Genomic DNA, 27,747 nt, shown 5'->3' on the forward strand with positions numbered 1-27,747 from the left:
GAGTAGCTCGCAATGGGTTAGTCCCTAATCAGTGATCATATGCGCATGGGATTTTTAGCCTTAATTCTGATTTTTCTGACTCTTAAGGACTAAACCTGCTACCAAATTCGTTGCACATTCATGAAGTACACTATAGAGAGCTAGACAAAATAGTCGGTGTCCATTGCTGCATAAATAGAATTCTAGGCATGGTACAAATTCTACAGCAGAAATCCTAAAGTCCTAAGGTTACACTGAGTATGTAGGATAGGGATTTATTTATACAACTTCCATTAGTGCTTAAATCATGACTTCGTAATGAAGAATATCGACTGTATTTTTGATCAGGCTTCTACTTTCCTCATTCCACATATACTTAATGTCAGAGTTTGTCTCGGCAGCACATTTCTTCTTTTCCCATGATGGTATTGCTGCTGCCAGAATTAAAAGGCTTAAATCAATAGTTGGTTGAACTACCTCATTTTTAGTTTAATGAAAATTTAAAATACTTAAGCCTCTACTCCAATCTTTAATTAGAACAAGATTACCAGAATCATATGCATGTAAAAATTAACTTACAGCTTTCTCAGTTGGCTTCCTTGCAGTCGGTTAAAATATTCAGGGGCCTTAAAAGGACATGTTGTAACTTAAGCCCGAAATTGGACCCAGTTTTATTCTGTTACGTTCACAAATTCAGATAACGCTTTTTTGTAGTTTTTGCCTGCACTAGCTGTATGTTCAAGTTACTGTTGTCTACTGGGTACTCACCCTTCTTGACTGACCTTCACGAGATGGAGCCTGTCTTCCAGACTAAGTACCTCAGCTCCCATTGACTTCAACAGGAGCTGCAGGTGTTCGCCATCTCTGAAACCAAGAGTAAAACCTTGATTCCACTGAAATAAACCGAAGTTAACTTCGTGGGGCCAGAACTGTCTGTGTGTGTAAAGCACCTAAGTCCCATAGACTTTCAAGTGGGGCTAGTGCACTTAAGTCACTTAGGCGCTTCTGAAAAATTACACACTGGTCCACTTATCTCACCCCCATCCATAATCTCAAATACTACCCTACAGTTAATGAAGAACAGCTTTTCAGTCAGCCCATACAAGAAGTAGAAGATTGAACAAATGACCAGGGAGGAGTATAAAAATATTGCTCGGGCATGCAGGAGTGAAATCAGGAAGGCCAAATAACACTTGGAGTTGCAGCTAGCAAGAGATGTTAAGAGTAACAAGAAGGGTTTCTTCAGGTATGATAGCATCAAGAAGAAAGTCAAGGAAAGTGTGGGCCCCTTACTGAATGGGGGAAGGCAACCTAGTGACAGAGTATGTGGAAAAAGCTAATGTACTCGATGCTTTTTTGCCTCTGTCTTCACGAACAAGGTCAGCTCCCAGACTACTGAACTGGGCAGCACAGCATGGGGAAGAGCTGACCAGCCCTCTGTGGAGAAAGAAGTGGTTCGGGACTACTTAGAAAAGCTGGATGAGTACAAGTCCATGAGGCCGGATGCACTGCATCCGAAAGTGCTAAAGGAGTTGGCGGATATGATTGCAGAGCCATTGGCCATTATCTTTGAAAACTCATGGCGATCGGAGGAGGTCCTGGATGACTGGAAAAAGGCTAATGTAGTGCCCATCTTTAGAAAAGGGAAGGAGGAGGATTTAGGGAACTATAGGCTAGTCAGCATCACCTCAGTCCCTGGAAAAATCATGGAGCAGGTCCTCAAGGAATCAATTCTGAAGCACTTAGAGGAGAGGAAAGTGATCAGGAACCATCAGCATGGATTCGCCAAGGGCAAGTCATGCCTGACTAATCTAATTGCCTTCTGTGACAAGATACCTGGCTCTGTGGATGAGGGGAAAGCAGTGGACGTGGTGTTCCTTGACTTTAGCAAAGCTTTTAATGTGGTCTCCCACAGTATTCTTGCCAGCAAGTTAAAGAAGTACGGGCTGGATGAATGGACTATAAGGTGGAGAGAAAGCTGGCTAGATAGTCGGGCTTAATGGGTAGTGATCAATGGCTCCATATCTAGTTGGCAGCCGGTATCAAGCGGAGTGCCCCAAGGGTTGGTCCTGGGGTCAGTTTTGTTCAATAACTTCATTTAATGATTTGGAGGATGGCGTGGATTGAATCCTCAGCAAGTTTGCAGATGACACTAAGCTGGGAGGGGTAGTAGATATGCTGGAGGGTAGGGATAGGATACAGAGGGGCCGAGACAAATTAGAGGATTGCCCAAAAGAAATCTGATGAGGTTCAACAAGTGCAGAGTCCTGTACTTAGGACGGAAGAATCCCATGCACCGCTACAGACTAGGTATCGACACAGCCTTGTCACTAAAAGCTGTGTGGTGAAGACAAGCCCTCAGCAAAGTATTCTCCTCCCCACCCCCGAGGGGGAAGCTGAAATGGGCTGTGATCTGCCCAAGGCCAGCGGGGGAATCACTGTCAGATGTGGTCTAAGCACAAGGTTGGGAAACTCCTGGAGTTTTAATCTCAGCTCTGTCAGCAGGCAAGCATTCTGCCTGCACTACCTCACAATGCATCCGATGAAGTGAGCTGTCGCTCACGAAAGCTTATGCTCTAATAAATTTGTTAGTCTCTAAGGTGCCACAAGTACTCCTTTTCTTTTTGCGAATACAGACTAACACGGCTGCTACTCTGAAACCTGTCACAATAACTAGTGTATGTAGGCTCAGTGAATTCCGATAAGGAAAGCCTTCCTTGTAATCTTCCAGAGGGGTTCAAACAGGTGACAAACATTTTGAAGTAACAAAGTGCAATGTCTCCTTTACCACTTAGAACGTAAGTGAGGGCTAGAAAAAAAAACACTTACAGGGCAGACATAGATACTGTGCTTTCTTGCTCTGTGCTTATCAAAATACAGCACTACTTGACTGTAGGGTGGGTTAGACACTCCACATAGATGATAGACATTTTCTTTATCAGATATTTAAACATGTACAAAACTCAAACTTGGAGCAGGAGTTGGATTCAGAAATAACTTCCTGGACCTTCTCTACGTAGGAGTTTACCTTAGCTTAAGTAAATCTGTCTTTTTCACAGGGTGGATTTGATTTAAATCACTAGTCAGGAAGACTTGATTTAATCATGGGTTTCTACATAAAAGTGCATTCTTGTTGGTTGTTAATACACTTAATACATATTCTTCACAACTCAGATGTAGCTTTCATTTTTAGAAGGGACACTGTACATTTTTAAACAGTGATTTATTTGGAAAACTTTTCAGATTCGTTTTACAGCTATATCAGAAAATGAATGATGGTTTGGTTATTTCACTTACCAAAGGTAATTGAAGCAGTTTACCTCCAAATGACTTCATAAATATCTATCTCCAATTCAGCAGGTTAATCATTAATATTTGGAGGATTTTCTTGTCATGCTATATTAGGAGGAGAACATAACCAGACAGACATTTAAATTGTTTTATTTAACTAAAACAACGTTAAGTATTCTGGATTTTTTCTTCAACAGCAAACGTATATTTTAACAAAACAAGCATATTTCATTTGTCTCACACTTATTTCCAGACTTCTCCTTGTCCAGATTTATTCTGCCCCAAACAATCTTCTATTCATTGAACTTTTTGAAACTTTGCACTTTTAGAGAGAGGTAAGGGATTGACTCTGTACACAAATTTGCAGAGGGACAATAGGCTTGAGGTCTGTTATTTCTCACCTCTATATATTTAAAAACATTTTTGCTGTTAACAAGCATGTTACCTCTGGAGACCCAAATCCAGTTTGAGAACTGCAAATCTAAGTGTCTCTGGTGGTATCATCTAGACTGAGCACTGAGTCCCACTGGGTAGATAGAAAGATTAATCTAAATAGTCTATACAGAAGCATGTGGAACCCCATAGGATTGGATCCCTAATCTGTGAACTATTGGAACTCATTTACAAAACTTTCCTTAAATGTTAGATGAATATATTGTCTCATACTTTAGAATTAGAATTTATAATTCCTATTTCATGATGAGATGTCTGAGCTATAATGTATCTTTCTCTTTAGATTGCTTTTTCCTCAAAAAGCATTTTATCAAAAAAATCTGATTTAAATTAAAATCAGATTTTTTTTAATCATGGATTTTTATCCACCCTGCTTTTTTCAAATGAATGTAGTCAAATCAGTACACATCAGTACATAGACAAGGTCATTGGTGGTAGATTTTTAAAGTAAAGTATTGCTTGATATTAAAATCATGATTACTAAGTGGCTTTTACATTCATCTATAAAAGGTAGACCTATTTCAACAATAAAACTGAGCCACTGGAATTCAGCTGAGCTGCTGCAGAATTAAGTTTCCCTTTCCTTGCAATTCTGTCTTCTGGCTCAGAAGGCGGCATGGTTCTCCCTTGAGGCTCAAACTCCAGTATAATCCTGACAATATAAGTTTAGAGGAAGCTGACAGATGTGAACCTCCTAAAACAGAAGCGTAACTTCTTGCAGGGACCAAAATATGAGCCTCATTGTTGGCACATTTTGGTATCCTGAATATTCTACTCTGGAATGGTCTTGGCTTATGCTACACACCTCCAGGTGGACTCTGCAGAAGTGCCCAGTGTTCGGTTAATGGCTCTCACTGAAGTCAGTGGTAAGAGTCCCATTGCCAGCAAAGAACAGAGTTAGCCCAGCAATGAATACTTCTGAGAATGCCAACCTTTGTCTGTTTATTAGTTGGCTAGTGCCTAGTGGTCAGGTTGACGAGAGACTGTTCTTCAGAGGAGCTGAGTACCCACATCTCCATTTGACTTCACTGGGAGTTTCCATCACCTCTGAAAACTGCACCTTTTTTCCCCTTGTTCTGCCAGTTGTTGGAGTGATTCAGAAGTTTGGAGATATTTCTATCTAGCTGCCCTAAGTTATTCTAATGTGCCTATTGCTGTAGCTGGCTTTTCTGGTTATATGCAGTCTTCATATCTGCATGCAAAGCCAGTTTTGTTGGGAGTGGTGTGTATACAAGTCACTGCAGTCCATGATGCAAAGAATTTCCAATATAATTTATGCCCGTTTTTAGTTCGAAACGGTCCATCTGCTGTTCCTGGGGTCAGTGAACCTTAATGCAGATTGTGGAACCTGGAATGTTAAGGTCTTCAGTTGCATCTCATTTACACTTAAAATGCTGCATTGGCACAGCTGCACCACATTTCCACTGGCGTAGTTAATCCACATCCACGAGAGGCAGTAGCTATGTCAGCAGGAGAGACTCTCCCATCAACACAGCTCTGTCTACACACGCTCTTAGGTTGGTATAACAACGTCGCTTAAGGGTATAGATTTTTCACATGCCTGAGCGATGTAGGTATACCAAAATAATTCTGTAGTGTAGACCTACCCTCAGTCTTATATGTACAGTTTGTTCCAGACTTGTGCCTTGTCTGGCCCTCAGACTTCTGCCTTCATAACTGCACATTGGATATGCTACAGAGCAGCCTACTTGTAACGACCACATATCCTGTAGATTGTACCTCTTAATCCACTGGTCACTAAGCAGACAGTATGTACCCAAGATTCTTTGTTGCTGTTTCTGGGTATAGGCAGGAATACCGTACATCTGGACTATTTATATAGAGCTACATTCAGTATGTGTAGCCTCAAGGTATTGAAAGGAATATTTAAACAGACAATCCTTTTTTGAGAGAGAGAGCTTCAGATTTTGTATGGCGGTATCAGATGTGGAAAATCAAAGGGGTGGCTTACCCTACGTAGAGAGCTAACACTGCCGAGAAATAAGGTGGTCTCTTTTGAAGGAATTGTTCTCATACGGCTTAAGTGCTGTTTGTTTTACATGTGACAAATTCCCCTAATCTTGCTTTCTATTGATGCTATGTACACTAGTGCTTGCGGGGGACCGCATCTCTGCCCTTTGTGCTAGGTGCGGCACGGAGACTGTTCCGGCCCCAAAGATCATACGATCAGAAACTCAAGAGAGAGGGTAGAGGAAAGGAAGCACTACCACCATTGCCCAAATGGGGAGCTGAGGGACAGTCTTGACAAAGGTCACAGTCAGTCTGTAACAGAGCCAGAAATTGAACCCAGATGTCCAGAGTTCTAGTCTCGTGCTTAAACCATAAGACCAACTTTCCACTCACTGTAGCTTGACTAAGCTTCCCTTGGATTATCTTTGTGCCTTGCTCCCACTAAAGCTTGGGGAGTGTGGAGACACGCAAAGCAACCTACAGTTTCCCTAACTACTCTGGATGGAGTAAATTTGGGTGCAGATGAGGATTTGGCTCTACCTGTTGCAGCCATTTTACCTGTTGCTTTTTTCTTCTGCACTTTTAGTAACTAAAAGGTCTTGTGTGTGAGGTCAAAGATAAGGAAGTGGAAGGATGAAGTGACACTAATATATTTTTAGTCATAATTTTTGACCTATTGAGCATGGTCTGGATAATTAGTATTTATTTTAAATGAAGGGAGACACATGATCGGGTGGGAGGGGGACCATTATTCCAAATAGCCATTGTCTTGCTGAAAAATCTGCTTCTCGCTTCAGGTGCCAGCAGATGTTGAAAAATGTCAGGACCGAGTGGAATGCTTCAATGCTGACCTGAAAGCCGACATGGAGAGATGGCAGAACAACAAGCGCCAAGATTTTAGGCAGCTGCTTATGGGAATGGCAGATAAAAACATCCAATACTACGAGAAGGTACTGCCCTGAGCTACTGCAGCCGCACTGGATGGTCTCATACAAATAATTTCTTTGAGTGACTTAGTCAGGGGTGGCTTTCAAAAATTGCAAGCCCTGCGTTGCAGTAAAGAACCTAGTGCTCAGTGTGCAGACTTCACATCAGGTGCCGCCCCTGCCTCCAGGTTAACTTGGTTCTGCAAATACTTACCACTGGGGTAAGAAAGGAGTCTGTGCCCCCCTCCTGCTTCAGACTTTCACTGAGTCATTGGAGGAAGAGCCAAATCTGCTACATGGCCCTATGGGAAGACTATATGTTAAAGAAATGGAGGTTGGGGAATAGTAATCTTAATTTTACCTTTGTGCATCATGATTAACTTTTGGCTACTTGATGTACTGTTTCTGTAACTGGGTAAGCAGTAGTACTGCTGAAAAGAATTTGAGGGTTATAATATATCTCAAATTGAATACGAGTCATCAATGTGATGCAGTTGCAGAACAGGCTAATATCATTCTGGGGTGTATTAACAGGCACATCATATGTAAGACATGGGAGATAATTGTCCTGCTCTGCTTGGCACTGCCGAGGCCTAAGCTGGAGTACTGTATCCGGTTCTGGGTGCCATGCTATAAGAAAAATATGACCAACAGTAGAGAATTCAGAGGAGAGCACCAAAAATAAGTTTAGAAAATCGACCTCTGAGGAAAGGAAAACAACTGGGCATGCGATAAAAAGACAGAGGGAGGACGTACGTCTTCAAATATGTTAAGTGTTAAAAAGGATGCTGATCGATCGTTGTCCATGTCCACTTAAAGGTAGGACAAGAAGTAATCCAGCTTAATCTGCAGCAAGGGAGATTTAGATTAGATATCAGGAAAAACTTTTATAAGGATAGTTGAACAGGTTGTGGAATCCCTGTGTTTAGAGGCTTTAAAGAATAGGTTAGACTAACACCTATCAGGGATGGTCTAGCTATACTGGGCCCTGTCTCAGCACAGGGCGTTGGACTAGATGACCTCTTGAGGTCCCTTTCAGCCCTACATTTCTATGGTTCTGCATTATTTATTATTTGTATTACTGTAGCACATAGGAGCACTTACAATATCCATAGTTCTTTGCTTCATTCACTGCCCATCTTAGCAGTTGTGCCTTACGAGAACACAAAAAGTATGAGATAATAGTATGTCAATATCTAAATGTTAGTTTAAATGCTATTGTAATCTGTATGCATGAGGCGGGCAATGTTAGTTTTGGCACTTCTTGACTTGAAAGCTGAACCCTAGAGCCTGAACGAAGTTTTTTTTTTTTTAATAGCATTTCCTAGGTTTGTTGTAAAGGAAAATGATTCTGTTGTCCAGCACAGTTTGACTAGGCCCTACTCGAATGCCCTGGTTTGGGCCCGGTGTGCTACTGACAGTGGGAGTTGCTGACAGGCGTGTGCTGAATGGGTATTTGGGTCTAAGTAACCATGAAAATAAGCCTGGAATGAAAGCTACCTGTGTCGCCCCACCCCCTGTACTGTAGCATCTACTTATGTTTGTAGGGATTGGGGGTGGTCAGGTTAGTCAGAAGCCTGGAACCGGGGTCAGCATCAGATGCCGCGCCACAGGTCAAAGCCTGAGCGAGTGACGGGAGTAGGAGGAGGGACCTGGAATAAGTCAGGCAAGTAGACAGGGTCTGCAGTAGCAGCCAGCCAGGGATTCACCTAGTTGCTTGGACAACTTCCTGTGCCTTTTTCTAGCTCAAGCAGTGTGTCCCAGCCAATGGGTGAGGCTGGGTATCTCCCCCAGTCAGGAGCTTTATGGGCAGGGCTCTTGGTGAAGGATCATAGGCCTCAAACTGAGGGTTCCCAGGCAGTGCTCAGAATGTCCTCCACCCCCTCCACTCACCCTGCACTTCACCCAAACCAGTGGAGAAGGGGACTAGCAAAGCTCAAGCTCACAATGTGCTACAGTATCCAGCAATCAGCCTTGTGTTTAGTGCGTCTTTAAAATAAATGTACTTTAACCTGACTGCTTTGTTACACCTTCTTCTCCTTACTGGCTTTGCTCTGTTTTGTTTTTTCTCTCTCCCTCCACCTTCTAGGCAGTGTCTCTAATTCCCTACAAAGGATTCTGTAGCTAGTCTCTGGCTTTCTTCTCTCTTAGAATTTGTGTCTCAGTGTTGTACCTAACTCATTAGACAGATTCTCTCACACATGGGGCTTGAAAACTTTACCGGAGTCGAGAGTTAAATTTCCCCCCTCTATCCCTAAAGAGCTCACCCTGTTGGGGATTCACCTTGAAAATCTGGCATCACAGTGGGAGCTACTGGATGCTGAGCACCTTAAAAAACCCTGGCTCTTAGCTCCATTCCTACATGGGGATCTCAATAACTTGAAATTCTGGTCCCTAATAGCCAGAGGAGTGAGGTCCAACTTTTTAAAGGTATTTCAGCTTTGCAGCGCTGAGTGTTGGAATGCCCAAGTCTCATCTCGAACCTTAATAGGATTAAGGCTTCTAAGTGCCTAAATCCCTCTTGAAATTGAGTCTTAGATTCTTAAATCTATTGAGTGTTGCAATGTTAAACAAAGAAATGCCAAAATATCTTTAAAAGGCTGGGCCCAAGCCTATTAGATCTTCATGAAAGATGTTGCGCTGGATGATGATGCTTAGTTTGCATAAGAAACCCCAGATAATTGGATTCCTATCCAGAGGCATCTCTGGATCCTAACTAGATACTCTGTGTTTATTCTGCTAGGCAAAAGCTTATTTGAACAGTGAACCTCTATAGCTGCCAGAAGGGAAGTAGGAGCAGTTTCTCTGTTATGTCTTTATCACTCTGCCCAGCCTCTTCCCTAGGGCATAGACCCAGTGTCTGTCTCTCTGCTTAGAGCTTTACTGAGCAGCTAGCTGCTGTAGGCTGCTTAAAGCTGTTAGAAGCAGTCTTTGCCCTCAAAATAATGTCTTACAAAGGCACTAGGGAGCCTTTCATTGCTACAAGGAGCCAGCATGGTGATTGTCCAGGTGTCTGTAGCTCTGCCCATTCATATTTTCCAATGATTCTGACTTCCTTTCAGTTTTTAACTTCGGAATTTCTGAAGTTTCTACTCATTTGGAATTTTTGATGACTGACTAACTTTCTTAGTTAGTCACTTAGTTCTTAGTGCCCCCGCCCCCCCAACTCCAGCCAAGCAACTTCTTTTGTCTGGGAATTTAGAAAACTGTTTAAGTTCCTGTCTTTCGAGCTACTAAACTGATGGCTAACAGGACCATGCTTTGTGAGACCTCTTAACTTGCATGCCTGAGTGGTGAGACAAGAATGAGGAATCAGGAGTATGTAATGTTGTCTTTTTTTTAAATAGTTTTTTGTTAATACATATTTGTTTTTTTGCAGTGCCTTACGGCGTGGGAGTCAATTATACCACTATTACAAGACAAACCAGAGACCAAATAAGAAGCTCCATAGCCCACAGACTTCTCTACACAAGTGCACAGTACCACTAAACAACTTACTGGGGCTGATGCACTACTCTGAGAGCTACCTGAAAAATGCCAGCTATGCCCAGTCTGGTACAGACCCATTGAAAAGCATTTGGACTTTTCCTCTTTTTGTGTTTAAACCGGTATGGTTTCCTTTTTTGAGTTATCTTAACGGTTCTTTCTCCAGCCTGTGGAGTGATCTTGAGCTTGTAATGGAAATACACGGGGATCAAATCGCTTCTTGATAAAGAAAACTTTACCTCTTTTTATTCCGGAAGAACTAATGAGTGGAATACTAAAAAGATGAAAATAAAACTCTAAACTGCAAGGTGCCAATATGACATCTTTATTACCATCCTCCTTGTTTGCTAAATAAGGGTTGATTCCCATGAAACAGTGCCCACCAACCTACCCTTCTTCTTTTGTGTGTGTGTGTGTGGGGGTGGTGGTGCTTTTTTTTTTTTTTTTTTTTTTCTTGCTGGAGAGGGAATGGCCAGAAGTGGACACTTACTACAATTTGTAAACTCCCTGGATTAAGCAATTTTGGATCTTTGTGTGGGAGTTTGGGCTAGTCTGTCCTAGTTTAGAACATACTGCCACTTCTGCAGAAAGCTTATGATGCAAGTCTGAACTGTGGTTCATCGTGGCATGCACTCTGTTCATATTGACTATTACATACTAATTTGTTTACCTTTGGTGATATGAAGTTGTGTAAATTGGCTGAAGCGCATATGTGACAGATTTGGGGTTCAAAGGAAGACTGGCCTGGGGCCGGGGGGTGAGTTTATGCTGTAGCCTTACAAGGTGTCATGGGAACAAACACTAGTCTGTTAACGTTTTATCCCCAAAGTAAGCACAGATAGTTCTGTGATAGGATTCTTTGATCCATGCTTTCACTTGTTTTCAGAACAATCTAAGCTAGATCAGAATCCCTCTGAATCTCCCTCTGGCTTTAGGCGTTTAAAACATGCCCATCATAGTAAGGATGGGTTCTTGTTTTTTTCCCCTTTTTCTTTCACAGCAGCCAAAACCCCCAAAGTGTCAAGTGTTTGCTGACACCAGGTATCATTGTGCATGTGTGAAACTTGCTTTAAACATGTCAATGGCAGGTGGTAGAGAAATCTTCTTTTCCCTGTTATGTACATTTAGTGTTCATGCTTGTCTCTATTGATCCTCATTGAAAGGTCCTCTTAAGAGTCACCCTTTTTTAGTTATAAATCTATTTTCCTACCAGGTTTTGTCAACCTTCTAGTCTGCAGAATCTCTTTTCCTTTCCTTATCCAGTCTCTCCAGTTCACTGCCTTTTGTTGTTAGTGGCTTTCGTACCTTCCAAAGGCAGGAGCGCTGCCAAGACGGGTAACAGATACTTTGAATCTGTTAAGACTTCATTTGCTGCTTGACCAGCTTGTTTCCTCCCAGAGGAACTCAAAGATTTAATTATTTTGGCAAACATAACTGTAATATTCAGGATTCTAGGGTCAGCAAACAGCCTTTTATTCTTTTATATCATCTCATTTTCTGCCAAAGATTATTGGAATGCTCCGTTGATCCCTGGCACCATTCTGGCAAGGAATCCAAAGTTCAATTTAAAAAAAAAAATTCTTATTTGGATCCCTTTTACAAAGACCATGCAAATTCCACTTAATTTGTGGACTGTCCCCAGTTAAAATAAATGCGGTAAAATAGACCTGAAGTTTCTTCAGGTCTGTATCGTCTCTGTTCAAACAACTATTAGATAAAAGTTGTGGCTGTAAAATTATTAACATTGGGGGATCACTGGGTATAACGTTTGTCATGTTTAAGGCAGTTTTTCCTACTTGACCATATCATTTTCATTGATGTAGTTTTATGATTCTAAACCTGCAGTTCCAATTTGTCAGCGTACATTTGCTTGGTGAAATCAGGGACCTTGCCTCAGGTGGGTGGTTGGCTGGTTGAAATTGCAGTATAGTAACAATATTCTAGTTAGTTAGTGTTAATGTTAGTACAGGGAGGGAAGACTTTAAGAAATGATTCTCTAACGATCTGATTTTTTTTCTTCCTTAAACCTTTGTCTATTCATCCTCTCCAATTGTTTGATATTAGGGTTTGATGATTAAGGCCTAGTTGAATTGCTGGGTTGTATGGGATAGGAGTTGTTCTGATTTGCAGTGTTATGCTTTTTGTCATTAATTCATATCATTTAGCAGATGAAAATGATTGATAACAAAAGGTTTCATGGAGTGAAACCAGAGAATTGTTTAACCCCTGTCAAATTGGTTAGGTTTTTTTAACATAATTGGCTCTGAAACATCAGCATAAACCTAGGGTCAAGTAAACTTATCTTCAACTTCCCCAATGAGCAGGAAAGACTGATTAGGGATTGAGAAATGACAGCTTTTTCTAGCACTGTTCTCTCACAGAATGATCAGCTAAGCTGCATTTCTGCTGATCATCTAAAAAAAAAAAAAGGCACTTTTCCACAAGAGGACATTTGAAAAATGTAGTGGCTCTGTTTAGAGGGGAATGAATTTAATCAATTTCCTTTTCCCCCCCCCCCCCCCCTTCTTCTGAGTTCCCATGTTCATGCCTTTTGCCCTCCAGGCTTAGTTAGAAAACTGAAGACCAGTCATCAGCTTGTAGTTCCAGGGTCTTGGTTCTTTAAGTAAATTTGCCATTTCTCAGAAAATACATATTGTACAAGGTTCTATTTGCAAAGAACATTGCAACATCAGGTAAGGATTGTAGTGGGTAGCAGGGGAGCTTTTATAGCTTCACTTAAGGCATTTAAGTATGGTAACAATTTCACCTACTGCAAACGTGGTGGGGTGTCCGGCAACAGACACCTAATGTTTTACCTAATATTTACATTTAATATTAACGTTCTGCTGCACAGTCTCTGGAGCCAGTTGATTTTTAAATTACTAATCAAGTGAATGAAGTGACTTCAGTCCTTGTTTGTTGTCAAGCAAACACCTTTTGCGGCTAAGCCATTAGAATGCTGGCCCTTCCTCGACAACTAGCCAATGGCTAGGAATGGCTCGGAAGGATTCACTGTAAGTACACATGTATCTGGAACCCTTTAAGGGGGAAGATATGTGGACTGCAAGTTTGGGTCACAGATCAGAGGGTATAGGCCCTAGATCATGTTCCAGGTTGGATGTTGCTCTAGTGTGAAGCAGACGCTGCCTGCTGCTATGCTAAATAACATAAATCACGGTTTAAATTGGAAGCAAGCTTTTGAAACGTGTTGGAAAAGGAGTTCTTACCTGTAATTGCAAGTCATACGAGTAGGATATTGTGTGATGGTTTCCTCTTGGACACAGCTAGCCTGTGGTTGGGTCTGTCTTAATGAATCCTCACAATATGAACTGCTGTGTGAAAATGATGCTGAGCCAGGTATTGTTTCGTAGTCTGAACAGAAGATTTTGTGTAGCATGTTAGAAGCACAGAAGAGACCAACTGACTTACAAAATGACAAGTGTTTTCAGGGCTGAATTCAGTTGTCACAACTGACTTGTTCCTGTTCATGCTGCATCAGATCCTGCCCCTTGAAATGCAGGTTTAAAAATCTATTGCAGTTCATGATCTGTGTGTGGCTATCTATTAGGGCCCAAGTTTGGCAGTGTATAAATAGTCTCACTAATTTTTGTGACTGTAGAAAAGCAAGCCCTTCACAAATACTGAGCAGAAATCCATTGAAAGAATAACTTGGTTTCACTGTATTTTTTTTCCTTTAATAGTTGTTTAAGTACCTTTCAGTATATCTCCGTGGGCTTTTTTCTGTGTACACAGATTGATCTGGCTCAAAAATTGAGTGATATCAATTTGATATCATATCAACGCTGATCAACCCAAACAGCGGATATGCACTCCACGGAGCTGAACTTTGTGGTGTGGGCCCATCTACAGCTTTAAAGTGTCTTGTTTCCTTTTAACAAATCTTGCTCCGCAGCTGCCCTGTGGTGCACACTGATCCAAGGCATGTGCAATTTCTTGCTGTCTCTCCATAACTTCTGATAGGTGTGCAATTTGGAAAGTTGTAACTCTTGAAATGGCACCAGCACATCCAGGCAAGCACTGTTTAGCTCCGATCTTTATATATCTATCTACATATAATATTCTCTCATCAGGATTTTACTTATGCAATAAACTTGGAAGACTTAAGAAAACAAATAATGGCCTTCTCAAGTAATCATTTAAAATGAATTCTCCAGGTCTGCTCCATTTCATAAAGCTGTCAGGTCTTTCCTTAACTACTGGTAGTTACCAGAGGATAAATTGTGGTATGTTTATACTTAAGTTCCTTGACACAGTCATTTTGGTAGGTTATCAAAAAATGTGGTGGTTGATAGAGGGAGGAAAAGAGGTGGAAAGAGAGAAAACTAGGAAAAGCTCAGCAAGGGTTTAGGTTGTGTGAATGTGCAGTTTATCCATCAATGAGTTAATGCACTGGCCTTTCACCTCTGGGAATATGGCTTCAGTGCCAAGTGCAACTTGAGGGCCTCCATCGCAAACCTTTGTCTGCATCACTAAAGCACTGCAGCACATTGGCATAAATGGAAGGCCTTGACCTAGGGAGAGTCTATAGGTAGAACTGGTGGTGTTGTCGAGGGAGCTTTGTGGTGGTGATTTTGCATAGCCTGTCCACACTTACATACTTGTTTAGGCCTTGGTTCTGCAAATACTTACATGTGTGAAGGGTTTCGTTCAATTCAGTGGGGCTATTTGTGTATGTTTGCAAGATTGGGGCCTTAATCCAATTTACCCATTAAACTCAAGAAATGATCCAAAATTAAAAGAAAATGTGCTTCAGACTATAAATGGAAACTTTGTCTTCAATGCGTGGTGCTTTTGACCCAGTGTTTTGTGTGCGCAGAGCTGTGGGCACAAATTCGGAGTTTTATTTAACAAGCTGTTTGATGTTCAGCTGCCTTAAACGCTACAAGGTAGGGAGACAGTCTTCTTCCTTTTTGGTTTTAACCAGCTTTTTTTTTTTTTTTTTTACTATAAACAATTGAAGGTCATTCAAGAAGGGAAATAACTGGGGTTTTTTGTTCGTGTTTGTTTTTTTTTTGTTTTTTTAGGAGAAAAATTACTAGTATTTGCCAAATACGTTTATGATGATGTGAACCTGGGCACCTCCAGAATACTTTGATCTTTTTGGGATATATGAAGGTTTAAATAAATTGATATTTTAAATGTATTTTTGTTACTTTTAAGAAAAAAAATTGGTTGGAAGGAATAATAGATCATTATTGATAAATACCTGCTAGACACTACAGTCTTGGCAGGAGGTATTTGATATATAGAAATATTCACAATTAACAGTATTAATTTGGGGTTAAGGCAGAAAGTGCTTATCAAAATCGTAGCCTTTTGAATAACTCAAACTATAACACCAAAAAATATAAAAATCTAGCATGCTTGTGTCGTCCTGGACCTGGATAGCTAAGCCCTAATCCTACATTCAGTGGTACAGTGAGACACTTGGGTAAATAGAGACAAGGTTCTACCTACACAGATTGCAGGATTTGAGGCCCTCACCCACACAGCATACAACTAGGTGATGCTGGGTTTTGTTACGCAACCGTGAACGATCTATAGTATTTCATCTCTTTTGTGGGTGGAGATTGGACAATGTTGTCCTGTTCATTCTACTTCCTATGTGCCTGCACTCATGGCTCCCTTTAACTTTCAGGGGAGTTTATGCCATGAGGCAAGTCGATGTTGCCATGAAATTTAACTTCTGCCAGCACATTTTTAGGAATTCATCCCTTTTGTTGCTCAGCGCATGACACCATGAATGTAAATGTTGCTGCCTAGGTGCCCAAACAGTGTACTGTATTTTTGACTTTTTGTAAAATCAGCTTACAGACACTTTTTTTTTTTTTTTTTTTCGTACTCTGGTCACCCTCACATCACCTCCCTCACCAGATAAACCAAAATGAAAGTTGTGAAGACTTGTCCTTGTGTGTGAATTAGCTAGTGGATGATGTACAGATTGGAGAGGTTTTTTGTTTCCTATACTCAACCAAATTTAACATTGTTTTGCTTTTCTCGTTAAACTCACAGGATATAAAATGTCTTTGATTTCGGGTGCTGGCATGTTTCTGTTTTTCATTTAGCTCTGTATAAACATACTCTGTGCATTGTTACTATGGAACTAGTATTGATAAAAACACTTTGAGGTAAACTATTTGTAATGCTTGATTATTAGTGTGTACATTTTTTTTAAAGACACTGTTTCTTTACCTCAATTAATTTAAAGGAATGGACCAATAAATGTATTAAAGGATGATTTCTTTACCTAATAGTTTCATTTTGTGTAGTCTTTACCACATCTACAGTATGATGCATGCACTTGTACGTACTTTTGCTCAACTGTTTACTGCCCTGACTTTCTCTATGGTGGTGAAACTTTTAATACTCCCTCTTCCCAGGCAGGGGTGAGATTTCACCTATGCTATACAAATGTATACTCAGTTGTTTACATCTACTTCCTTGTAGTACCCCTCACCAGACTGCGAGCACCTCGCTTACACATTTTATCCTTGCAATATCACTGTGCCTTGGTTTTCCATTTATAAAATGGGGAGAATGAGATGCTCTCTCTGTAGGGGAGTGATTTTGTGCAAGGTCACACAGAGCCAGCACTTGACCCTAGAGCTCCTACAACCTAGTCCAGCATCTTGACTGCATAACCAACCTTTCCTTATGAGGACACAGTTAAGGGGTCTCAGCATAGTTCAAATAAAGTAAACAGCAGGACATCATATTTAAAGCAAATGTACTTGCTACTCTGTTTACACAAGGTGCTGAATCTTAATCCTCATGTTGCTGGGGCTTTCTAGGATCTAGTTCACACAACTTCCTCATGATGGTCTCACTGCTTCATGGCAGGGTCACTTTGAATAGTACCCCTCCCCATCCCCCTTAGACTGCATGGGTGGTTTGGTGGGCCTGGTGTTAGATGCTCTCTCCAACAGCACTGTTCCAAAGCATTTAGCACATATACCTGTTCAGTAATTCTTTATTGATGCATTGATTTACAATGTATTTACACATGGTGAATTTAATTGCTATATATGGGGATTTCTGGGGTCCTCATGCCTTTCAGAAATAGTTTAACACTATTAATAGTCAGTGGCTGCTGATGAAGTAACAACTTCAATTTTGCATCCACTACTAATTGTACTTACAGTATGCTCTAAAAGATGTCATGCATGAGCTCTGCTCCCACTTCACTGCAGGTGCAGAACCCTGTTCCTGATGATCTGACTATGATCCAGCTTATGAAAAGTGTTGTGGTTTCTCAAGCTGATCAATTGGTTTACAGTACGGGGGGGGGGGCGGGAAGAGAAGGGGTAGGCTGTTCTACAAGTAAGACAGTTCATGCCCTGAAAAGCTTGCAATCATCTCTAGAGTGACAAAACAAAGGATCAAGCGCTGTATCTTCCCCTCAGGTCGGCATCACTCTGAAAAGGGGCTTCCTTCTATAAAGGAGCTTGCCCCTTTTTATATCCTGCTTCTTTCTGTGCCTTCACCACCCTCCAATTTAATCTGCAAGGGGAGGGTAAGGGAAATTTTTAGGCTTATGTAAACTGTTTTTAGGGTTATGTATTCTGACAAACCTAATCCTCCCTTCCAGGACTGACTGGTAGCAAGTCTTCCCTCCCTCTTGCCTGTCCATAAATTCCTCCAGGCAGTGCTGCTGAATGGAGGTGTTTATCTCAGCAGGGGGTTGTATCTACAGCCCTTATTCTATGGCCAGAAAGAGCTCTTGATCCAAATGTTGTTGCCCCACTAAAGTGTTTTTTTTTTTGTTTTTTGTTTTTTTGGACTAGCAGCCAAGATGGTGTCATCCCTGCCACTGGCATAAATTTGAAATCAAATGCTGCTGGCCTGACTCCAGCAAAGATTGTCTATTACTTCTGTACCCCAGAAGCAGCAATGCAAGTACCTCTCACCTTGGGTGAGGGAGGTGATATGCTTATTGGCCTCCGCCTATTGGCTACCCATGAGAGCAGTCTGTGGCATGGATACCTGTCTGCTGTCACCTAAGTCAACATGTTTGTTTTAGCCTAAATCCATAGTGACTAAAACTAGCATGGTAGACCCAAAGAGCTGTCTTCCATCATCAGTGCTCTAGTACAGTAAGGTGCTCTAACCTGCAATAACTCCCAGAGCTAAAACTTGCAACGGCATGCCATCATTCTGCGAGGATTTCAAGGGACCCAGATCGTGAGTGTTGCTTGTAGGCCACAATGCTGTAGAAAATAAAATGTGAATGAGAATGTGAACAACTGCTCAGAGGGGTTCTGGTATCACTGTTCTAGTAGGAATTTGGCATAACAATCAGTGTGTTTCAGATTGTTAACCACTATCCGGTTTCTCACAAGTATTTATACAGTCACTTTTATGCTTGCTAGCTGTGCATGGATAGCTTACATAGTGCTGTTAACTGCCACAGGGAGGAGCCTTGCACATGTAACAGCTTTCATAGAATATCAAGGATGGAAGGGACCTCAGGAGGTCATCTAGTCCAAGCCCCTGCTCAAAGCAGGACCAATCCCCAATTTTTGGCTCAGTTCCCTAAATGGCCCCCTAAAGGATTGAACTCCCAACCCTGGGTTTAGCGGGCCAATACTCAAACCACTGAGCTATCCCTCCCCCCAGTAATCAGTGGTGTGCGCTTAAACTAGTTGGTAATTGTGCACTGACCTTGTAGAAAGGATGGGACAAGTACCAGATCAGGAACTGGCTCATACAGGAGAACAGATAGGCGAAGGTGGCGTCTCACTGTAAAGACCCAGTACTCACAGGTGGTGATAGTAGCATAAACCACCAGCCAAGCCTGTAGGAGTCAATGAGCCCCTAGCCATGACCACGGGCATCCTTTCGTAAGAATTCTCTCTAGGGCTCAGAACTGCAGTTGATTAACTCATTGGTGTTTGGTTGCAGAGATGCCGCTATCTGACACAGTGTCCCAGGAGGTACATGCTAGCAGGGGGCCTGCGAAGTGACCTCACCTGAGACCAGGCTGCTAGCTGCTGTGCAAGACGTAGACGAGCAAAGCCAGGGGCTTTATGCCTGTGAGCTGCCTTGTGTTGAATGCTAACACCCTATTCCAGTTATGGCACCACGTGCAATGCAGCTGTGGTCAAAATACATTGCAACTTCTGGCATGTTGTTGTAACTACACCAACAGGTGTATCATAGGGCTGCTGGACTGAGGGTGAGAAGGCACAGAATGATCAGGTGGCTATTCCTGTCTCCCTGTTCCCCTTAGTCTGCACAAAGGGGTGGTATCCAGAGGAAACGTCACCTGTTTTGCTCTTACAAACAGGTTTAGACTGGCTTCCATTTCAGAAGAATTTATTTTCGTCTTTCCCCCGCCCCCAAATGCTTCTGCCTTTAGCACTGCGTAACTACGAACGGGGGGGGGGGGGGACGTCTCAGCATGGTCTCCTCTAAGGTAAAAACGGCTTTAAGTTGCTCATTGAGAGGTGACTCAGCTCTGTCTTTCCAGAGGAAAAAAATTTAGAGGTGGGTACCGTACCTGGCTGTGATGATTTCCTCTTTGAGCCTATGTACCGCTGTTACAGTGTGGGGCATGTCATGCCGCTTGGAAAGGAATGCGTCAGTCCTGTTTCCTCTGCTGAATTCTAGGCTATGGCTCCACTAGAGAGCTTGCAGCAGCGCAGCTGCATCGGTACAGCTGGGCCCTGTAAGCTCTCTAATGTAGCCCCTCTAAGCCAATGGGGGAGAGCTCTCCTGTCGGCTTAATTACTTCAGCCCCTGTGAGCAGCAGCAGAAGCTCATCCGCTGACATAGTGCTGTCCCCACCAGTGCTTAAGACGGCATATGTTAGGTCACTCGGGGACGTGGCTAATTCACCCTCCGGAGCCCCACAGCTTGTGTCGACTTAAGCTGTAGCGTAGCCCTAGTTTTCACTGTGGTGGGTAGGACTAGATGGACATGCCATATTTCTTTATGGGGGGTTTGCTGCTGTGAGATGTAAAGACAGCCAGAATGTTTGTTTTTTTTCTTTGTCCACCTGTTATCTTTGTAATATCCAATCTAGTCTTGCTGGAGGACTTCCTGGGACTCTGGAGGGATATCAGCTAATATTGTTACCACTCCCACTCCTGCAGGTAAAGAGATCACTTCTCCACCAAGTCAGTCATGGGTATTAAGTGTGTTAAACGAAGTATAAAACACGCTGACTAGAAATCCTTCCTCTCTCTTTTCATTCCTTTGCACATGCTGCTCATTTCACTAGCTGTCCACTCTCCCTAAACTCTAGCCAGGAACTCTCCACTGCCTTTTTTTTTTTTTTTTTTTTTTTTAAAGGCCAAGTCCTCTCAGGCTGCCTCTGTTTTCAGGCATGTAATCTGTTCTTGATTATACACCAGTCTGATTTTCCCCTTCCCTCCTTTTTGCAAGTACTTAAGGGGCAGGGGAATCCCTTAAATAAGATCCTTCCCCCTCCTTACCTGATGGGGATGATGCTTAGGCAGCCAGCGACACATGACAAAATGAAACAGAATCCACTAAACCAGTCCAGTATGTGTTGATAGATCTTGTTGTAGGCTGTGGATGTAGCAACCCCCGTGATCACTAAAGACAGCTGCAGCAAGACAAACACCTTACCTGTAAACAAGCAGATAAATAGTTACTCTTAGCCAGAGCCTCAAAGAAAGAAGGAAAACCACTCTCTGGGGAGTCAACATAGACAGAAAGCCACATCCGTGTTTAGATTCAGGCCCTTTGACACATAATAAATGTCATTTTGGATAACATGGAACCTGTAGACAAGACCACCCTTGTGCCAGAACTGCTAGTCTTAAGAAGATGCCTTAGTGCCTCCCCTGTAGTTGTGGACCGCCTCTGCTAAGGAGCCAACGAAAACTCCTTTCTTAAGTAGGTGCTATTGGTGTGTGTGCGCGCGCGCGCGCATGCGCTTTCTTTAATGGGAATGCCATCTATTCTCATGAAAAGCAAATACATGTTTATAACTGGAGATGGGGCCTGAAGCAAAACCTCAGCACCACGTGCTCATGGAACTTGAAACAGTTTAATTTTGGTTGAATTTAGCTGCTTAGACTTTTCCTTATGCATTCATTCAATCCTCCCACAGCTGCCTACCCCATTAGGATAAGCTCTGGAGTAGCGATTTGGATCTCTCCTAAGGTTATGACCTTTGTGCAGGATCAAACAGGAGAAGAAAATGTTGTGGAGAAAAAAACAGGTAACTGATTAAAGCATTATTACGCAGGTCAAACTTCTGAAACCTGCTACCACGGTGCCACTCCCACAGGAAAGGATTTAACGTGACTACAATCAGAAGACTGCTTGGGAAGATGTGGTGATGTGCTATTCAGACTCATCCCAGTTCAGCTGATGGTTTCTGCAGCATCAGTTAAGTGTGGATGATATTTTAAATCCTCGTCACTAGGTTTCAGAGGCAATAGCATATTTGCCTTAGCCATGTTTCACTGTGGCTTGGCTGTAGATGCTGTAAGACAACATTTCACTATTTCACATGTGGAAGCTTTTATCTTGAGAACTGTGAGGGTGAGAAATGTAACTATTTTAAATGGAAAGCTTAAATTCTGTAACGGCTAACGGTCCCCAGCCATGAAGTACTATTATACGATGCAATTGTTCTAGCTTCTGCTGACTATGATGGAGGACAAAGACTGATGTGATAACTCTGATCTCCATCCTTCAGAGAGCAAAGAACAACTGTAGCTGGCTACAGTTTGTGTTAAGGATCCATTTACAAATGGTTTATAAATGTTTAACGTTTTAATAAATGGTGAATTGTTAGCATCTAACATCTGCTTGTAACTATGGTTTCATCACTCTACTGCACACATTACCCCTGTCTAGAATATGCTAATAATATCTATTAATTAGCCCTTTATAAATGGAACCTGAATCTAGCATGACCATTTAGCCTTGTCCAGGGTTGTAATTAGGGCCTGGTCTACCCAGCTCCAATTTCAGCCATTGGTTGCCAGCCACTGGTGTGCTGATGTAGCCACAAACTTCTAGTATAGACAGGCAAAACTTCTGAAAGGAGAAGCAGCCCTGCTATTGCAAACTGCAGTCTACCTTTGCAGCTCTGTGTACATGGGGGGGGGGTTAGCTTGAGTGGAACCCCTCCTTTTATGCCGGTTTGGGCACAGTTCAGCACCTTTCAGATCTCACTATGCAACAAGCTCAAAGGTATTCAATTGTTTCTACACAGCTGGAGTGGGGGAGGGAGGTTCAATTAAGTTAAAGTATCTGTTCAAAAAGCAACCCCTCCCCCCCTTTGCCAATGGACATGGTCTAGGCATTTGCGGTACTGCAGCTGTTCCAGTGGCTTGTCACCAATGGCTGAAACAGGGCTAAAGGGATGCGGGCTGACATATCTAAATGTCCCTGTGCTAAGTAACTCTGAGAACTCTGGGATCATCAGTGCTTGAATGGGAGGGCAGTGCAGGTAGAGAGGTATTGATGGTTTGCTCCAACTTTGCTTCCCCTCTGTTCATCCGGTAAGGCTGTGAAGTTGAGCTGTGGCATAACTGCCTACAATAATGCCTTCTACTGCAATTTGATCAGAGTAATGTCCCAAAACCTGTGCTAAAGACCTGGGGTTGGGACGAAGACTGGCTAAACACTGAGAGGGAACCGGGACCAGCTCGTTCTAACTCTCCAGATGGTTTTCTCCAGTTCTAATTATTTTATTAAGCAGAATACAGATGGCAGCACTTGATACTTAACCTGCTCTTCCACTCTAGAGTGAATGAGAGCAATAGCCATCGTTGGGTTTCTGTCCCATTTCCTGTCACCCCATGCACGCACACACAAATCTTGTTACTCACCATAGGATGATCCTTGTACATGTTTGGATAACAGAGATCTGATGATTGGTAAGGGGATGAGAGCAAACAGCATTATGGCCCGAGCTGTAACACAAATAAATGGGTAGCTTTCATCAGTACCTGTTGTCAAAATGTCAGCCTACTGCCCCTTAGGGCGAGGCCATACATTGCAGATCAGGACTGGGGAGGTGTTGAGCAAATCACAGGCAACAGCTGTGGATTGTAGGATTCACTTTGTGATGTGGGCAATGTGGTTCTTTTGGTCATAGCAGCTTGACTTTGTTTCAGTCCCTCTACAGTATTAAAAACTAATCCTCGTGTTTAGGCAGGTCATTGTCCCATTCTAGTGGCTGGTCCACATGAGTGGAGGGGAATCTACCTGTCAGCAAAGAGGGTTACTCCTCTAAAGGTCAATCAGCCGGGCTCATGCTCTTAGGGTCCTAGCTTCACGCACAGGCAGGATGTTTTATAGGATGATTGTGTTATCTAGGAAAGTGATGGTTCTGCTGTTGGTTGGGTCTTAGATCTGAAGCTCTTTAGGGCACAGACTGTCTTTTTTTTTTTTTTTTTTTTTTTTTTTTTTTTTCCTGTTTGTACAGCACCAAGCACAACAGGGTCCTGGTCCGTGTGACTGGGGCTCCCGGGTTCTACCGCAATACAAGTATTAGATAATATCTTACAAACAATGCAGGATTACTGGTTGGTGATGGGTTTCAGAGTAGCAGCCGTGTTAGTCTGTATTCGCAAAAAGAAAAGGAGTACTTGTGGCACCTTAGAGACTAACAAATTTATTAGAGCATAAGCTTTCGTGAGCTACAGCTCACTGGAAGCTATTTAACCAAGTATGCTTTTTCCTACCACATTCCCCTGAAACCTTGTTCCCCCAACATGTCTCTGTTGAATAAGAAAAGCTGTTAAAGTCCATTCCCCTGTTGTTTCTTTACTATACTATTCTACCTTGTCTCCAGCCAGAATAATTTTCAGTGGATTTTCAGCTTCCATTCATAAGGGTATAACAGCATCACACAGACCTTATTTTTGTTTTGCTCTCCCTTAGCACTGTGTCCCTGTCAGTCTTTCAGCAAGGAGATCTTAAGCTGAATGGTATAGGCCTCTTTCTCTCTCTGCATTTTACCAAACATTCATCTTGCAGCTGCTCAGTGTCACAAACAAGGATACTGTTTTTATGCTACAGTAACTGCTTTCTACCGCAAAACTCAGCTCCTGAGAGGGTCAGGAAGCCTATCCCTGTCTACCCCTTGTCCATTTATGCCTGTGACCCATTAACTCCCTCTTTTTGTCCTATGACTGCAGCTGTGTTAATGGGCTTCTCTACATGGAATGGTCCCTTACAATATGTGCTAATTACTTATGCTGAACAAGCTGTTTCACCTGGCATTTTTGTGATGACTTCTGGGAATGCCTTTCCTAGTCCTGAAGAAGAGCTCTGCCTGGCTCGCAAGTTTGTCCCCCTCACCAACAGAAGTTGGAGCAATAAAAGATAATTCCTCACGTCTGTACGTGCAGCGCAAATGTGCCTCTGCAGTGCATGTGAAGACGCTCTAGAGCGGGGAGAGAGCTCTGCCATCGGCATAAAAACAGCACCGCTGAGTGACATAAACTAAGTCAGCAGGAGAAGCTCTCCCACCAAAATAGTGCTGTGCCCATGAACGCTTATGTCGCTCGGGTGGGGGGAGGAATATCTCTTCCCCCCCCCGCCAAGCAATATATATATATATATTTTGCCAACATAGGCTGTAGTGTAGATAAGGCCTTACTTACTTAAAATTCAGGATTTTGGATACGTACTACTAAGTTTTTAAACTGCTACAGTAGCTCTAGTTGACAATTAACAATGCTTGACAATTAAGCTTCCTACTAACCATAGCTATGCCTTATTGTGAAACAACACCAAAACTTTGTCCAATCAGCTCCAGTCCATAGGATGCCTCCATTTCATCTTTGTCAAGGTAACCCAAACTTTCTTCCTTCTCATCCACAGGCCTTTCCTTACAAGGAGCAATATTACCCATAATGAAAACAGACTGTTGTTTGACTAGTATTAATAGCTGAAAAGGGGTTTTTCTCCTGTGCAAAGCTGCCTTTCATCAGTTTATACCTGGGATATGATCTAGTGAAAAATTACCAGTACTAACTAGTCTTTAAAACAAATGATTTTATAAAAAAAAAAACCAAAAAGCCCAATCCCTCCTTGAAGCCAACATGTGACATCAAGTTTATTATCGTTAATCCAGCAAAGACAGGGGAAAAGATGGGGCAGACCCAACAGCTAAGGGCCCACACATTTAGGTAAAATTCACAGCTGATCAGAATTTTGCACCTGGGGCTCCCAGGGGCTGCTGGTGTAGTGGGTTAATGAACTCACGCAGGCCCCTTGCTGCCATCTCAGAAGGAGCAGAGGGGGGAGTCATGGGTCTGCTCTTCATGGCCTTTCTGCCCCCGCCCTCCGAGAAAGTAGGGACAACCCTGTAACCAGGCAGCAAAGATGAGGTTATGTGTGAGGGAGGAAAACAGGAGAAGGAAATTGCTTCTTACCCTGTCATCATGTTGACCTCTTAAACTTTAAACCCTGATGTAATAGGAGAATTTTGTGTGGGTGAATAATTTACTGTGGCTAGAAGAGTCTCTTTGGAAAGTGTGTCTTTCCCATAGTGTTTCCTGCTCTGGGGTTTTCATTGACGTGAACAGCAAAGAGCCTTATACTGCTGCTGAAGCATGGCACTGGCACATCTCCCTTTTCTCAGCCTGCCTGCTACCTAGAGTACAGGGGGATCAGTAATTCTCCCTTGCAGTGGCTGTGACCACTCATGTCACGGTTCAACTCACCAATGTAGAACAGGAATGTCTGTCGCACAAAGGCCATGATGAGAATGCCAATGCTGAAGGACAGTATCCCAATGATGATCATAGTCGTGTCCCTTAAATACTTGGAGAACACAAAAACCCCCAGGAAACTGGTAATAAAGATCATGTAGCCAGCAGCATTGCCATAGCCAATCTCCACTGGGCCCCAGCTCAAAGGTTTCTTAAGCAAAAACAGCGGGAGCACGTCCATGGCTCCCACAACTGCTAGATCATACAAGACTGCCCCACAGAAAAGCATTGCAATGATGAGTTTTGATGGTGCCAGGGGGCCCCGCCCCTCGTCCTCACAAGAGCCTGAATTCCCTGCAGTTCTTTCATCCTCTGGTAGTTGACTGTCAGGCTGATCTATGTCCTTGGGTTTGCTGTGAGCTGGGGAAGCTGGGCAGGTGCCTTCAGGCATAGGGACTTTCAGAACAAAGAAGCTGTAGAGGAAGCAGAAGGCATAGCAGGCAATGCTGCAGGCCACTAGCACGGTGCCCTGTCGATAACTTATGTGGGAATGAACAAAGATGTGCCCAGACACTATACTTCCCAAGAAGCCCGCCATCCCATAGGTCAGCTCGATAACAATTAGCCGCAGAGACCTCCTGTGCTCAGAGGAGCCCAGAGACCCCAGAGCCATGACGCCAGCCCAGTAGGTGGTAAAACCTCCCGTCAGACCGTTTAAGGCCGCCGCCCCATACATCACCTCAATAGGCCACTCCAGCAGGATTAAGAGGAGCAGGAGGGACCTAGAGACCAGATAGCCGAGGAGAGGTAAGAAAATGGTGAGCTTCCTGTTCTTCTTGTCACCAAGCTTTGCCAGGCCATAGGCCGTCAACAAGGGGCTCAGGCCCAGAACCAAGTTGTAGATGATGAAGAAGTCAGAGACAGCTTTCTGCTGTAGATCCTCAAGCATGTGCGCTGGGGAGGTCGAGCTGGTCCGGTTGTAGTAGTTCTTCACCACTAGCAGCAGCCCTGTGTCGTAAAAGGAGCTGGCTACCTGGGCGCCAGCTACCACGGGCTCAATCCAGGTCCTCACCGCCATCCCTCCGACCATGATGGCTGCTGCCAAACCTTTCCTTGGGGCTACTGGCAAGGAGGTGGGTGGGGAAGGAAGAGCGGCAGGGAGATGTGCTGGAGACAGCAGGTCCAGAAGTTCTGGTGTTAAAACCGAAAGTCACTAACGTCTGCAAGTTAGCACAGAAACACTTGTGTGAGAGCAACGCTGGCTGCACCTCCCCTCCAGCCACACATGGCCCCATGCAATGACTGAGACTGCTGTCAATCCTGCCTGTGCTAGGGACACTTTTGTGTGCCAGGGATGCTTTTGCGTGCCTGGAGCACTCTCTTCCTGGCGTGCATTCAAAAAAGTCACAGGGCCGTGCCTTGGGGAATTTCTGTCTCACTTGAGGAAGTGACTGTCCCCTGGTTGTGGCTTATGTTTCACCACCCCTGAGCTGAAGCGTGCAAAAGGTGATGTCTACCTACAGGGTGGGGGGGAAGGGTGGAGAGGGCCAAGATCACTAGACAGTAGCCCCCTTCCCCCCGACCCCCGGTCTTCACCCACCCCATGTTTGTTGCTGGTGGTTTTTGAACCTGTTTACCCTGTTCCTTGCCCCTCCACCCCAAAACCTTTTCAACAATTTGAACAGCAAATTGTAACAGGAAATTCAAACAAAAACAAGGCTGTTGCACTGACCTGTCTCCACAGCCACTCCTGTGTGCATTCAGCCTCACTGTGCTTCTCAAATGCAGGCAATCCTGACGGGCTCTCTTGGCTTACACACACAGCGGAGTCTAGAAATAACTCCCTTCCCTCACTAGCTGAGTAACCAGTGAGCTGAGGAGTTACTCACCACAGCTACTAACAGGCAACGTACTGGAAAATGTGTGGCAACGCCAGCCCCTTGCCCTGGGTTCTCCTGAGGGCCGAGACA

The 27,747-nt window shown here is 43.2% G+C and overlaps 2 protein-coding genes across 7 annotated transcripts in view; one reads left to right on the forward strand and one right to left on the reverse strand.

Annotated features, from left to right (window-relative positions):
- SNX30 (sorting nexin family member 30) overlaps window positions 1-16,378 on the forward strand; it is a 64,327-nt gene extending 47,949 nt beyond the window's left edge. For both annotated transcript variants that reach the window (XM_038401677.2, XM_043514418.1), the window contains 2 exons: window positions 6,492-6,644; window positions 10,000-16,378. In XM_038401677.2, coding sequence (XP_038257605.1) covers window positions 6,492-6,644; window positions 10,000-10,059 — 213 coding nt within the window. In that variant the 3' untranslated portion in view covers window positions 10,060-16,378. The remainder of the gene's footprint in view (window positions 1-6,491; window positions 6,645-9,999) is intronic.
- SLC46A2 (solute carrier family 46 member 2) lies at window positions 731-27,747 on the reverse strand. 5 transcript variants are annotated; one of them, XR_006281290.1, is made up of 6 exons: window positions 25,790-27,115; window positions 22,943-23,026; window positions 20,564-20,720; window positions 18,236-18,334; window positions 3,277-3,375; window positions 731-843 (listed from the first exon to the last, which is right to left on the reverse strand). XR_006281290.1 is itself a non-coding variant. In XM_038401673.2 (6 exons), exons 1-5 carry the CDS (start codon window positions 27,535-27,537, stop codon window positions 18,277-18,279), a joined length of 1,506 nt encoding a protein of 501 aa, XP_038257601.1. In that variant the 5' UTR covers window positions 27,538-27,747; the 3' UTR covers window positions 3,324-3,375; window positions 18,236-18,276. The 5 variants fall into 5 exon arrangements, 4 of the variants coding, with proteins under 4 accessions (XP_038257601.1, XP_038257600.1, XP_038257599.1 ...); XM_038401673.2 differs by lacking the exon at window positions 731-843 and adding an exon at window positions 27,510-27,747 and having other exon boundaries at window positions 3,324-3,375; window positions 25,790-26,968; XM_038401672.2 differs by lacking the exons at window positions 731-843; window positions 3,277-3,375 and adding exons at window positions 12,626-17,627; window positions 27,510-27,747 and having other exon boundaries at window positions 25,790-26,968.

The sequence above is a fragment of the Dermochelys coriacea genome, chromosome 5, assembly GCF_009764565.3.
Source record: "Dermochelys coriacea isolate rDerCor1 chromosome 5, rDerCor1.pri.v4, whole genome shotgun sequence".
Classification (NCBI taxonomy): domain Eukaryota; kingdom Metazoa; phylum Chordata; order Testudines; family Dermochelyidae; genus Dermochelys; species Dermochelys coriacea.

Coding starts and splice junctions, on each gene's coding strand:
- SLC46A2 (XM_038401673.2), bottom strand. CDS start 27,537: ATGCACACAGGAGTGGCTGTGGAGACAG. Junction 26,969..27,509: donor AGGAGTGGCTGTGGAGACAG/GTCAGTGCAACA, acceptor TTTTAACACCAG/AACTTCTGGACCTGCTGTCT. Junction 18,335..20,563: donor CTAAGCATCATCCCCATCAG/GTAAGGAGGGGG, acceptor TATTTTCTACAG/CATTGTGGCCTACAAGCAAC.